At 27.0% G+C, this 12566-nt stretch overlaps 3 protein-coding genes across 6 annotated transcripts; 1 reads left to right on the top strand and 2 right to left on the bottom strand.

Annotated features, from left to right (window-relative positions):
- Positions 1 to 1092: 1092 nt before the first annotated feature.
- LOC127289750 (putative RNA-binding protein Luc7-like 2) lies at positions 1093 to 6031 on the top strand. 4 transcript variants are annotated; one of them, XM_051317874.1, is made up of 6 exons: positions 2504 to 2820; positions 3437 to 3538; positions 3680 to 3982; positions 4307 to 4405; positions 4536 to 5197; positions 5446 to 6031. In XM_051317874.1, exons 3-6 carry the CDS (start codon positions 3965 to 3967, stop codon positions 5522 to 5524), a joined length of 858 nt encoding a protein of 285 aa, XP_051173831.1. In that variant the 5' UTR covers positions 2504 to 2820; positions 3437 to 3538; positions 3680 to 3964; the 3' UTR covers positions 5525 to 6031. The 4 variants fall into 4 exon arrangements, with proteins under 4 accessions (XP_051173829.1, XP_051173831.1, XP_051173832.1 ...); XM_051317875.1 differs by having other exon boundaries at positions 2504 to 3538; positions 3680 to 3744; positions 3901 to 3982; XM_051317872.1 differs by lacking the exons at positions 2504 to 2820; positions 3437 to 3538; positions 3680 to 3982 and adding exons at positions 1093 to 1259; positions 1452 to 1546.
- Positions 6026 to 8619, bottom strand: LOC127289749 (adenosine 3'-phospho 5'-phosphosulfate transporter 2). Its single transcript, XM_051317871.1, has 5 exons — positions 8194 to 8619; positions 7840 to 7973; positions 7492 to 7707; positions 7017 to 7373; positions 6026 to 6646 (listed from the first exon to the last, which is right to left on the bottom strand). Exons 1-5 carry the CDS (start codon positions 8234 to 8236, stop codon positions 6302 to 6304), a joined length of 1095 nt encoding a protein of 364 aa, XP_051173828.1. The 5' UTR covers positions 8237 to 8619; the 3' UTR covers positions 6026 to 6301.
- Positions 8620 to 9062: 443 nt separating this feature from the next.
- Positions 9063 to 11856, bottom strand: LOC127289782 (leucine-rich repeat and death domain-containing protein 1-like). Its single transcript, XM_051317950.1, has 5 exons — positions 11694 to 11856; positions 10064 to 11424; positions 9719 to 9903; positions 9523 to 9596; positions 9063 to 9444 (listed from the first exon to the last, which is right to left on the bottom strand). The coding sequence occupies exons 2-5, from the start codon at positions 11420 to 11422 to the stop codon at positions 9275 to 9277; spliced, it is 1788 nt and encodes a 595-aa protein (XP_051173907.1). The 5' UTR covers positions 11423 to 11424; positions 11694 to 11856; the 3' UTR covers positions 9063 to 9274.
- Between the last annotated feature and the right edge of the window lie 710 nt (positions 11857 to 12566).

Genomic DNA, 12566 nt, shown 5'->3' with positions numbered 1-12566 from the left:
TGTTGAAATATATATCTTTACCAACATTATTAAAAAAAAATATGTAATAAAAATCCGTTTAGTAACAAAAATTATTGTAACTATCTATTGTTTAAAGGCTTGAAGCAAAACGGTTTCTAACCTACAAGATTAAAAATTTAAATAATATATTTAAACTAATGAAATGAAAAAAATTCTTGAAGGCACTTAACCTATTAAAGATTTCAATGAGATTAATATTTCAACAAAATATTGTTCAAATATTTAATAATTAACTTTTATATTGTTTTTTTGTTATATTTTACGCAAAATAAGAAATTGAGAAAAAATTTTCTTACCCATTTGTACATTACTCGTTGAAGGTAAAATAATCTTCCAAATTAAAATCACTCATCTAATATAAACACTCAACTATTATAACAACTATCAATGAACGTAATTAATTTAAAATTTAACACAAAAATTAAAAAGAAATGGCTAAATTTATGAATTATAAGCTGATAAAAAAAACTAAAACAATTTTCAAGATGGCGTCTTTGCAAAATTTTTAGTTGCCAAAAATATATGTCGAAAATAAAGTTTTAAGTGAACAAATATTATTGAAACTTTATGCCTAACGAAAAGAAGATTGAAATTTAAATCACTGCTTATTATTTAAAAACTTTTATCATTATAAAATAATGTAAATATTGACAATTTCACAAGAGGTAACTGATTCCCTTACCAGCGCAACACAGATAATAAAGGCGGGAGACAGTGTTGCCATCTGTCTATAACTCACTAAAATACAAAATGCTACCAACATATTGCGCGGCAAACAAACATAAAATATATTTCAAAAAATCTATCAATTATACAATTTCCTTTGCAAAATTTGTAATTTTAGTTAAATTTTATATTTATTTAATTCTTAATATTAATTTAAAAGAACAGCTTACTTTTAAATTAATTGAAAAATTAAAAATGAATTTTTGAACAACGACGCCATGATACAGGAAAAAGTTCCCACCAATCATCTTCTTATAATTCTAATTTCAAGAGAATTCTAGTTTCCCATTGGATATTATCCAATTTTATAACTAAAATTGTCACTTCCAGATGGCGTTTTAAAACCGCAGTAAATCATTTGCGTTCTTGCTGCATTTGTGTGCAAAACTGCAATTAAATTAAAGCTGATTACGTTTACAGATTTGGCTGAATTTCAGCCTTTCTGCAAACAATGACGGCTCACGACCAAATGCGAGCAATGCTCGATCAACTAATGGGCACTGGACGAAATGGTAAGTAATAAATTTGCTATATATATATTGATTAAATTAAAAAACTACTTGCCACATTGGCTTCAAAACATGAAGCTCCTATAACCAAGCTACAAGATGGTGACCTACAAGTTGTACTTTCTATCGACCGTTAAATTACATATATAGTGAATAAATTGGAATCTTTTTTTAATATTTTATTTTTATTTTTAGGTGAGAATAATAAATTTCAAGTGAAATACTCGGATCCAAAAGTCTGCAAGAGTTTCCTGCTTGCTTGCTGTCCACATGAGATTTTGTCTTCGACAGTGAGTATATTTCTTTTGTAAGATTTATTTGGGCTCATTTTTTTTTAATTCCTCGATAAACTTTTTAATCGAATTTTTATGGGTACTTTAAACAAAATCCAATGCGATTAATGTTCCTTGATTTAAGTAATTACAAATTTAGATAAACAGTTATAACTAACAAATTAAACAATCTGTTTTATCAATATTTTGGAATAAATTATTTATTATAACATAATGTAAATATTAATGCTTATTATTTAAGCAATATTTTTATGTTATTAAAGTAAAGTTTGTTTTCAATTTTTAAATGTATTTTTTTTTTTTTAATAAGATTAACTTTTTTTTAATAAACTTTACTGTTTTATTTACAAATGTCAATTTGTTTGATATTTGTTCAAGGATCATTTTTTTATTTGTTACGATTATCAAATTTTTAAATTTACTATTTCAAATAATGTCGTCATAAAAAAATAGCATTGATAACAAACGGTATGGAGGTAAGATGTAAATAAACATTTGCAAAAATTCAAATTTCTGTGTAAAAAAAAAATAATAACAGTAAAAATTTCAATTTATAATACTAGATTTGAAGAAAATATCCATACTTTGGATACTATCTTTATTTTGTTTTTTTTATGCTAAAATTGTCTGTGTGATATAAATTGAAATAGATAAAAAATGAGTAATATTTTTTTTTCTTGTTGAATTGCGTGAAGGATGCAGCCGCTTAGGTTTTTAAATTTAGGTTTTTTTTTTTTTTTAAAAATAATTCTAATGAAAAAATAACAAGATTTGTTGAAAAAAGAACGAGATTTTAAAAGAAATTGTAAACTTACGGTTAACTAATATCGATGCGACTGCAGTTCTATTTCCAGAACGTCTGGAAAATGCAATTCCAATCCGATCCATTGTACAATATCGTTACGAATATTGTCCACTAGTATGTCGTTGTTCTTGTCACTATCACAAGCGCGTTACTGTAAGTACTGAAAACAAAAAGGACGTACGTATTAATATCTACCATTGATCTATTTAAATTAATTAAGATTCTATAAGTGATAATTAGCTGAAAAAAAAGAAGTCGCTGCGACCTTTTCACCCGAAAAATGGTGGCGAGGTTGAGCGCCGAAGCTATAGAGAAAAAAGAAAAAAAAAAAAAAAAAATTATTTATTTCCCAGACCCCGAGAGGCCTGTTCTAATGCGCTTCGGTGAGTAGCGTCCAAATACAATTGATTCGCAAGATTTAATTATCGTATTCTCGCCATTTATGGGAAATAGGAGTTAATTCGATGTGAGTATGTGTGTATAAAAAATAATTTACCTTGGGGAAAAATATTCATGCGGGTTCACAAAAAAAAAACGAAGCAAATTTTCTGTAAGTAATACTCGCGAATTGCCAAAACAAAAAAAAAAAAAAAAAAAAAAACACGTGCAAAGACTTTTTTTTCTTGAATATTCCTCCCTTTGTTGAAACAAAATAAAAATAAATAAACTTAAATGTGTAAATATCCTCTTTAAAGCCTTACGGTACTTTTTTTTTTCTTTTTTTACTTGCAATTGTTCGCTTTCTGTTTATTTCTCTCTACTTTCTGATTTGAGTTATTTAGTTTATTGATGTAGATTGCATGTTTTGTGATTGTCCATACATTGATTACTAAAAATTTTTCGCACTGAATAATATATATTCTATATATTTTTTTCCAAACACATAAAGTAGAAGAGGAAATACTTTCTTTTTTTTATTATCGCAAGCACGTGTGATTTGTTAGAAATGGAATTTTTAGAAGTCAATTGTTTTTCATTTAGAAAAAAAAAATATATTCTTTTTCTCTCAAGTATATCTGTTCGACATATATATATTTTTTTTTCTTCTTCTTTTGGCAATTTGTGAATGTTCGAGATTATAGAGGAGCAATAAAGATCAAGTGGGCTCGAAGAAGAGACAATATTAGGTGGAATTACACGACATGCCAGTGCTGTTTACAAAAATTCCCTCATCATTTATGGATGTACGTATTTTAATTCGATTTCTAAATTAAATCATTTAAGTGAGACGTAGGACGAATTGTCCGAATAATAAATATTGCATATAATCAAATATTAGGTTTTAAGATATGTCTGATAGAAAATTTGAATAATGTAAACTTAAGGTGTGTGCTGATTGTAGCATCGTTGCCATCGCATTGTCGCGTCAGGCGGAGAGGGTTGCCACTCTGTAAGTGAAATCAACAAAATATCTATCTCTAGAAATTATTTCGTTAATTCTGGTTAAGAAAATTTAAAAAAGAAATCTTAAGATCCAAGTTTATCAGGTGTTTTTTTTTTTTTTTACTATATATTAACGAAATTCAATTACTCTACCCCATACCAGAACTACTGGCCATTAGCTCTTCGTATACGTTCTCAATGGCAAATACAAGAGAGTTAACGACGCAATGGTGCATATTATTTTTGTAAGTCTGATTATTAAAGTTTTTAGCAAATTTTTCGCACTAAAGGCAAAAAAAAAAAAAAATCGGCTTCTCATTCAAAATTATTTCACCGTTAACAGTTAGTAATGTCGTTCAGACTTTGCTTTTATTTATACATGTATAAATAATTTGGATGCATTTCGCATTATACTGCTAAGGTCAGATGTTTAATGAGACCGGTCACATATAAATAAATCAATATCGGGAGGGATTCTTGTATTTAGAAATGGCAATGTGCCATGACCTTTACTATTAAAAAAAAAAAAAAGAACATTTACTAATTTTATTGTAATTTGTGAATCGCAGCGCATGGACCTGGGAGAATGCCCCCAGATTCACGACTTGGCCCTTCGGGCTGACTTCGAGGCTGCTCAAAAGAAGAAGGATCACTTTTATGACATTGACGTAAGTTAAATTATTTTCTTATATATAGTATTAAATTTTCAATTTGTAATTGTAATTTAATTCAATGTAACAAAAAAAAGAAAAAATAACTGATTTTATTAATATCAAATTAATTTCAAATGATTAACAGGCGATGGAACATCTGCAAAATTTCATTGCGGACTGCGACAGACGTACGGAGCAAGCAAAACAAAGACTGGCTGAAACTCAAGAAGAATTAAGCGCTGAAGTAGCAGCGAAAGCAAATAGCGTTCATATTCTTGCTGAAGAAATTGGCAAAAAATTGGCAAAAGCAGAACAATTGGGTGAGGAAGGTTTTGTTGAAGAATCAATGAAATTGATGGGTGAAATCGATGAATTGCGTAAAAAGAAAAATGAAGCTGAGCAAGAATATCGAAATAGCATGCCAGCATCAAGTTATCAACAACAAAAGCTACGTGTTTGCGAAGTGTGCAGTGCTTATCTTGGTATACATGACAACGATAGACGGCTAGCCGATCATTTTGGTGGGAAATTACATTTAGGATTTATCAAAATTCGTGAGAAATTGTCCGATCTTGAGAAGACAGTTGAGGATAGACGTAAAGAGAAACGAGATTCAATGAATGACAGAGATAGAACAAGAGATCGTGATAGGGACAGAGGTCGAGATAGAGACAGGGATCGTGATCGTGAACGCGACAGAAGTCGTTCAAGATACAGGGACAGAGAACGTGATCGCGATCGTGATCGTGATCGTAGAGATAAAGACAGAAGGAGATCACGATCGCGTAGTCGCAGTCGAGGAAAAAGGTATTTTAATAAATTTGTATTTTATTTAATTTTTTTTTTTTATTAAAAAATTTATCATTTTTTAATGATGAACAATAAGGCCGAGTTGAGTTCCTTTTCAAAAGTTGAGCCTTGAACTCAAGCGTCTCCTTTTGATGAAGGACTTGATCATACAGGCGAAGCGATTAATACTGAAACAATGAAACTATTTTTCAAAAGTATGTTTCATTTGTCCTGGGAAAAATAATTAATTATTTTTTTATTTTCAGATCGCGACGTTCACGCAGTGGAAGTCGAAATCGACGATCTCGTTCACGACGAAGTGGATCCAATGATAGAAAGAAGTAAGACAATTTAATAAAGGGTCAAATCCACGTGCAGTATAAAACGCACTCCGAAAAAAAAACAAATATATTACTGATAGTTACAATTTTACACATCACCAGTTAATTTCTCTCAGTTAATTGTTAATTTCTTCGCATTCATGTGACAAAATAGATTATTTCTTATTGAAAATAGATAGCTTTGGAAGTGGCTACTTGTTGTAATTGATTTTCATATATGGAATGGATAAATTGATTGATCTTATATGAAAAATAGATATATAGATATATATCTCTAGAATTAGTAATTTAAGAAAATTATTATACACCGACTTTATACTACTATTTTGAGTTGTTTAGTGATGAGGGAAATTTACAATAAGCACTGCTGTTTATACATGGACGAAAAGCATCAGGTAATTTTAATTAATTTTTGTGTTTCTCTTTTTCAAATTTCAATTTCATATTTATAGAAAATAATAATTGTGTAATGTACCAGAAGAAACAAAAATAAAATACACATGTGTTTAAATGTTTCTTACTCTTATTTAAAACACATTTATTTTGTATCTTTATAAATATTGAGCAATTCAAAATTTTCTAATTATCTCGCTCTATTATCATTTAATTTGATAATTTTTCATTCATTTTCAAAATTAAAATTTTTCTTTTCAACAATAATTTATTTAAAGTTAGGAAAATACTGGATTGCTGAGTAATACACAATATTTACAGCCAGCTTCGAAAAATTAATGACAAATATTCTATTTTCAATCTTGAGCGTTGTTTTAAAACAAAAATTCTAAACATTTGTCATTAATTGCCTTTGGATTCGATTGTGTTTCTTCCAGCATTTTTTACAAGTCGACACTATTTTATGAAGGCTCACCTTTGGAGGGGCTTTTTGTTTACTTAAAATATTTAAATAAATTCCTAAAACGACAAGAAGCCCAGACCAAAGATACTGGAAGGTGAATGGCTTATAGAAAAATAGAAAACTTAATATTATTGTCACAGCTTTTCTACATGTTGTCACAGTTGCAGCTACAAATGCTCCGCAAGTTTGTACCAAAATAAGAACTATCTGAATCCCCAGATAACCAGAGAGTGAAAACAGAAGAGCATATCCATACGTTTCCAAAGGATGCTAAAAAAATTAATTTTTATTCCATTTTGAAATTCCTGCTAAAATTTTGCTTATGTCAGATTTTATTCGACCAAATAGAAATTCCGGTTAAATGAAAATTTAGCTAAAAATTTTCCTAAATGACAATAAAACTAAAATAAAAATTCTATTACACAGCCGTTCGAGTTTAATAAAAATTCGATTATAAAAAAACAAAATTTGTTTAATTAAAAGTTCTGATAAACAGAAATTCGGATCAAATTTCTACTTTATAAAATTTAGCTAAATGGAAATTCGATTAATTATATTGAATGCTTGAAATATTAATAACCCGTTGTAAATGGGTACAACAGTTATTTATAAATAAAAAATTAAAGGATTATTAAATTACCTTCATGCAAAAAGATGTCGCTGTTGGAATATCGCCTGTTGTTATAAGTATTAACAATAAATACACGAAGCCAATGCTGTAGGAGTATAAAACAACTTCTGTGTTTGTGGCTTTATACAAATTCATTGCTTTTTCCTGAATATTTCCAATTAGAGCATCACATACTAAAGCACTGCTAATCATTGCCACTCCAATCATGTTAAATCGTGGCGATATCATACTATCGGCAAGGGTAAATAGTATCAGTCCTAGACACATCACAGTCGCTGCTGTAAAATCTAATGGTCCATATTTTTTTCTTTGTATTACAATACTTCCTATCATTACTGGTATTAGTTTACAGCACTTGAATATTACCTGCAAAAATAGTATTCATGTAAGATATATATATAATTTTAATTGCAGATTCTGATTTTTTTTTCTATATTCATTTGTTATTAGATAAAAATAAAAAATATGTAATTGTTATAATTACCTGGGTTGGATAATTAAGATATCCTAAAGAAGAATTCGAAAAACCCATTGTGCCTAGAGTTAAAAGTGCTAACAATAAATAAGTGCTAATGGGTATTCTTCGTGTTACTCCTTTGATTTTACACTCAAACCAACCAAATACTGAATAATATGCAAATTGAATGAGAGTTAGATACCATCCAAATGGTCTGAATCCATCTAAAGAAAATATCGTTTCCTAAAAATATAAATAAATATTAACATTATGTTTCTTTGAAGTTATATTTTAAAATATATATAATTCTTTTTTTTAAATTATTTATATTTATAAATTTATCATTATAAAAAAAGGGCACTGATAATAATTTACCTGTAAATATCCGTACAAAATGTAAAAGAAAAATATCCCAAAACAACAAAAGAAAAATTGTACTTGTACACTGCAATGGCTTATATCAAAGCAGAGAATTTTTATCTCTCTGGGAGATTCATATTTTGTATTACCTGAAATAAAAAAATTTAAAAGCTGTATATAAAATCATTTAATTAAATACAAAATACTGAACAATTAAAAATATTAATTATTGTTTTATAAAATACATATTTTTAAGTGTAATTTTTTACAAGGAAAAAATAATTTTACTTATGATTTTAAAAATCATTTTACTTAGAATTTATATAACTTATTAATAAATTAGATATTAAATTTGTTAAATATACTTACTTTTCGTATTGTCAATTAAAATACTTTTGGATTCGGAATTCATTGTGTATTTTTAAAATTTTTTACTTATAAACATAACCTCTTATTAATTTTTACGCACGTATGAAACTTAATGCATTTTGATCAATTTTTCCAATTAAATTAAATCAACTACATTTTATCTGTCTTTATATCTTATTTCATACATTATAAAAATATAATAGATTATATTAATATATGTTTAAATATCCTACAATTCGCCGACAAAATTATAGGATCCAAATTTTACTCATTCGCACTGAATTTTCAGAAAAAATAAAAATACAGTTTATTTAAATTGTTGAATATTTTAATGTTTAAATTTCACACAATTTAAAATTATTAGTTATACTTGTTTCAGTATATATATTATTTTGCCACGTACAATACATACAATGATTCTAATGATAAAAACGATAAAAACTATTGTTGTCAGTTTTCAGTAACGTACGTATAATGGGGGTTTAAAAATAATTAAATTTAAATAAATTAATTCAAATTATAGTTTTTTTAATCAAGTTTTTACTACCTATATTATTCTTATTTATATTTTTAAATAATTTTATTAGAAATTAAAATATCTTTTTTTTAAACCGCTTTTTTTTAAAAATGTAAAAAATTTTAATTAGAAAACAAAGCACTAATTGGTTTAAGTTACAATCAGAAGAAAGAAAAATTGATTAACTAATTTTTTAGTCAATAAAACGATTGACCATGAAACGATCGTAAATTTATTTAATGAATCATTAAAATTATTCAATTAGAATTCAATTTCTTACTTTCAAAATTTTTGCGAAATTTATTATGCGATTTTGCATTATAACAATGATGACTACGAATAATACATCAGGTAGGTTGACACATTTTTATATTATAAAATATTAAATAATTTGCTCCACTTATACAATTTAAAACTACAATTTTTTAAGTTAAGATATAAACAATATTTTATTAAAATAAGAATTTATATTAAAACTGTATTACAATTCGAGTACAAATTTTATTAGTTTTTTAATTCATTAAATAAGTATATGTATAAATATAAAGAAATTGATTATGCATTTTATGCATCATCAAATTGACCGTCCTCAATGGTACGTGGTGACATTCTTCTATCATTATATATTAGACGAACTTGTTGTTTAATGGGTACCGCATGTAAATCATCAGGGCAGAAAAATTGACTGTGAAATTTTTGCGGTATTGATGATGCATGTCTTCTTCGACTTGTATCTAATAAAATAATTCAATTAATAAACAGTAGATAGAAAAAATTCTTTTTTTTTAAATAAAATTAAAATATAATCTTACAAGTTGGTTCATAATCATCAGTAGAATCCTCTGACAATTCCCAATTTTCTTCATCATTATTGCACACTCGATCACTGAAATAAAAATGGTTATTTAAATTTTACTATTTTTATAAACATAAAGTTAATTATTATAAAAGGAAATTTTTTTAAATTCATATTTATAAAAAAAAAAAAAAAAAAATTAGGAAACTCACGAATCTTCCGCATGTTCATCACTTTCATAATAATCGTATTTTCTACTTGAATATGATCCATCACGTGATTCAGTTTCATATTCTTCTTCTTGTGATGGAATTTTCATTTCATTGCTTCTCTTCGTAAAACTCACGCATTTTTCACGCATTGATTTTCGAAAATTTTCGTAAGACATATTCCTGATCTAAAGTTTCTATATGATTAAAATTATAATACCTCTACAAAAATATAATGTATAAAAAATTGTTATACATTTATTTTAAAATATTTTTAAAAGGATTATTAAATAAATGATGAGTTTTTTTTTAATGAAAAATTTGTACTTTAAAGAAATGTTAACTTACTGTTAAATTATCAGTAGAAAAAAAATTACAATCAATGTCAATCGCCTCCAATTGTTCTAAATTAACAGCATTCCAAGGTACTTCCATTAGTTCATTATCATATAAATCAAGTACACGTAATTCCTTTAAATTACACATGGATTCAGGTAAATTTGAAATTTGATTTCCATATATTGTTAATTCCTTGAGAGCAATTAAATTTCCAAAATTATCCGGAAGTACTGATAGGGAATTATTGTTAATTATTAAAATTTGCAATTTTATTAGATTGCAAAATTCATCAGGCAACCATGCTATAGTATTGTGACTGAAATCAATATTGGTAATATTGGTTAAATTCACAATGAATCGTGATACCATTGGAAGTCCAGTTCCCTTCATATCAATTTCTTTAATCAAATGTGGATTTTTTAATTTTGGACCAGGTACATTGCAAAATGTGTTACCTTCCTTTTTTGCGAAACTATCATTTCCAATATCTAATTTTTCAAGTCTATACATATTTTTTGTTAACAATTCTAGAATATTGTCTGTTAAATCCGATTGATTCAATGAAACATTTCTTAAATTTAAAACAGCATTTTCCTTTGGAAATGTAAATTTAAGAAAGTGTGTTTGATTAAAATTTACTTCCTCAAGTGAAGAATATGCCGATGTTAATAACCATCTTGGAAATGTGCGACAAGTATTATTGTCTGTTGCATAAAATTTCATCAATCGTTTACTACACGGCGGTACATTAATTTTTATATTCAAATTAAGAGATAAATCAAGAATTTCTAAATTTCTCATTCCATCTGTTATACATCCTGGAATTATATCAAATTTATTTCCAGCAATATTCAATTCACGAAGACGATTTAATTTTGCAAATGATTTAGGAAATTTTGTTAATTTATTGAAACTCAAATTAAGAATTTCTAAATTAATTAAAAATCCTAATTCCTCATCAATTTCATTCAGTGTATTGTGGCAGATGCTTAAATATTTTAAACGTCGATTACCAACAAGAACTATTGGCATTGTTTGAAATTTATTATTATCCATTTTTAAATGTTCCAATTTTGTTAATAAACTAAAAGAAGTTGGCAATTCTTGTAGATTGTTATTTGATAAATCTAATTTCTCTAAATTAATTAGATGCTGTGAAAAATTATTTGGAATAAAAGACAATTTGTTGAAGCACAATGATAATTCATGTACAATTGTTAAATCCATTTTATCACAGAATTCAATTATTGAATTATCTATTAGTTGAAAATTCATGTTGATTTGCGTGTCCACAGACATTTCGTCAATTTTGTCTGCTTCTATCTTATTAAGATAATCGGACATTTTTCTATTATTGTTTTCTGCCATATCTAAAAAAAAAAGAGAGAAATAATTTTGTATGACCAAATAAAAGTAATGAGTTCGTTCAGTAATGGTCTCGTTAACCAATTAATTAAAATAATCAAAGTAAATACGAATAATAATTTTGAAAATTAGAGTTGAAATTTATTAATTTTTTATTAAATTTAATTCAAAGTTTCATTTCAAATATAGGGTGACAAATGGACAAAAAGGTTAGAATTACATTTTCGATATTTTACTATATAAAATATATAAAAAGTTGAGTAAATTTACTAACCTAATTCTGATTAGTAACTCCTGACATTGAACAATAATGTAAAATTTTTCTACTTATTGATCTAAATTAAATAAAATAATGAATTTTCAATATAAACAATTGTTTTAACGATTTATCCAAACTAGTTGTTTAATTGGTTAAGTTTGAGCAAAAAGTTGACAAGTTTGTCAACAGATGTCGCAGTAACTTGGTTCTATGGAATTTTAGCATTGCAGATTGGCAACCCTGTATAAGAATTTCAGTGCCAAGATGGCTTCCATAATGTTCAGTTATGTCGTGTGTGTGTGCAGTTTTAAAACGTTTTTAAGATAGAAAATAATCGCGTTTAATCCAGTATTATTAAATTTTCGTCAAGTGTAGTTAATATTAATCGTGTTATTAAAGATTTGTAAGTAATCATCGTTAGGTTTTTGTAAAAGATTAAAACTCTTTGCCACTTGTACATATACGGGAGGTATCATTTTTCATTGTCGGTTTAACTACAGAAAAGTAAAGAATATCAATCCTTCTTTTATTCTGTTTAACATCTTTCTTAAAGTTCATCTTTTTTCTCATCTTTCGATAGTTTAACGATGTTATTACAATCTATTAATATCTTGAAAAATTAATTCGACTAGTTTACAATTTTTTAACGGCTAAAAGCGCGGTAAAACGACTTTAGTCTACGAAGTTGATGTATTCGCCGACAGGTGGCGCTGAAACTTGCTTCTTGGCAATCTTACCATGTGTAGGAACCTTATAATCAAGATGGCGTCTGTTGTTAAGTTCAAAGCCGGTTGTGCATATTTTGAAAAAACCTTTATTAGTGAGGAAGAAGTTGATTGTTACTTTTTTAGTAAATATGTGACAGTGTTGAGTGCTCCTAATCAAAAG

Source organism: Leptopilina boulardi, unplaced genomic scaffold, assembly GCF_019393585.1.
Source record: "Leptopilina boulardi isolate dan_hultmark-lab unplaced genomic scaffold, ZJU_Lbou_2.1 LbouV2_51, whole genome shotgun sequence".
Taxonomy (NCBI): Eukaryota; Metazoa; Arthropoda; class Insecta; order Hymenoptera; family Figitidae; genus Leptopilina; species Leptopilina boulardi.
Note: the sequence above shows the minus strand (reverse complement) of the source record. Positions and strands in the feature narration are given on the sequence as shown.

Bases quoted from the DNA above. Each gene is read 5' to 3' on its own strand.
- LOC127289750 (XM_051317872.1), top strand. From the start codon at position 1,199: ATGACGGCTCACGACCAAATGCGAGCAATGCTCGATCAACTAATGGGC. The intron at 1,260-1,451 runs GTAAGTAATAAA...TTTTATTTTTAG, and splicing joins AATGGGCACTGGACGAAATG to GTGAGAATAATAAATTTCAA. The intron at 4,406-4,535 runs GTAAGTTAAATT...AATGATTAACAG, and splicing joins ATCACTTTTATGACATTGAC to GCGATGGAACATCTGCAAAA.
- LOC127289749 (XM_051317871.1), bottom strand. From the start codon at position 8,236: ATGAATTCCGAATCCAAAAGTATTTTAATTGACAATACGAAAA. The intron at 7,374-7,491 runs GTAATTATAACA...CTATTTTTGCAG, and splicing joins ATCTTAATTATCCAACCCAG to GTAATATTCAAGTGCTGTAA. The intron at 6,647-7,016 runs GTAATTTAATAA...TAATTTTTTTAG, and splicing joins CGACATCTTTTTGCATGAAG to CATCCTTTGGAAACGTATGG.
- LOC127289782 (XM_051317950.1), bottom strand. From the start codon at position 11,422: ATGGCAGAAAACAATAATAGAAAAATGTCCGATTATCTTAATAAGATA. The intron at 9,597-9,718 runs GTGAGTTTCCTA...TTTTTATTTCAG, and splicing joins GATGAACATGCGGAAGATTC to TGATCGAGTGTGCAATAATG. The intron at 9,445-9,522 runs GTAAGATTATAT...TTATTTTATTAG, and splicing joins TGATGATTATGAACCAACTT to ATACAAGTCGAAGAAGACAT.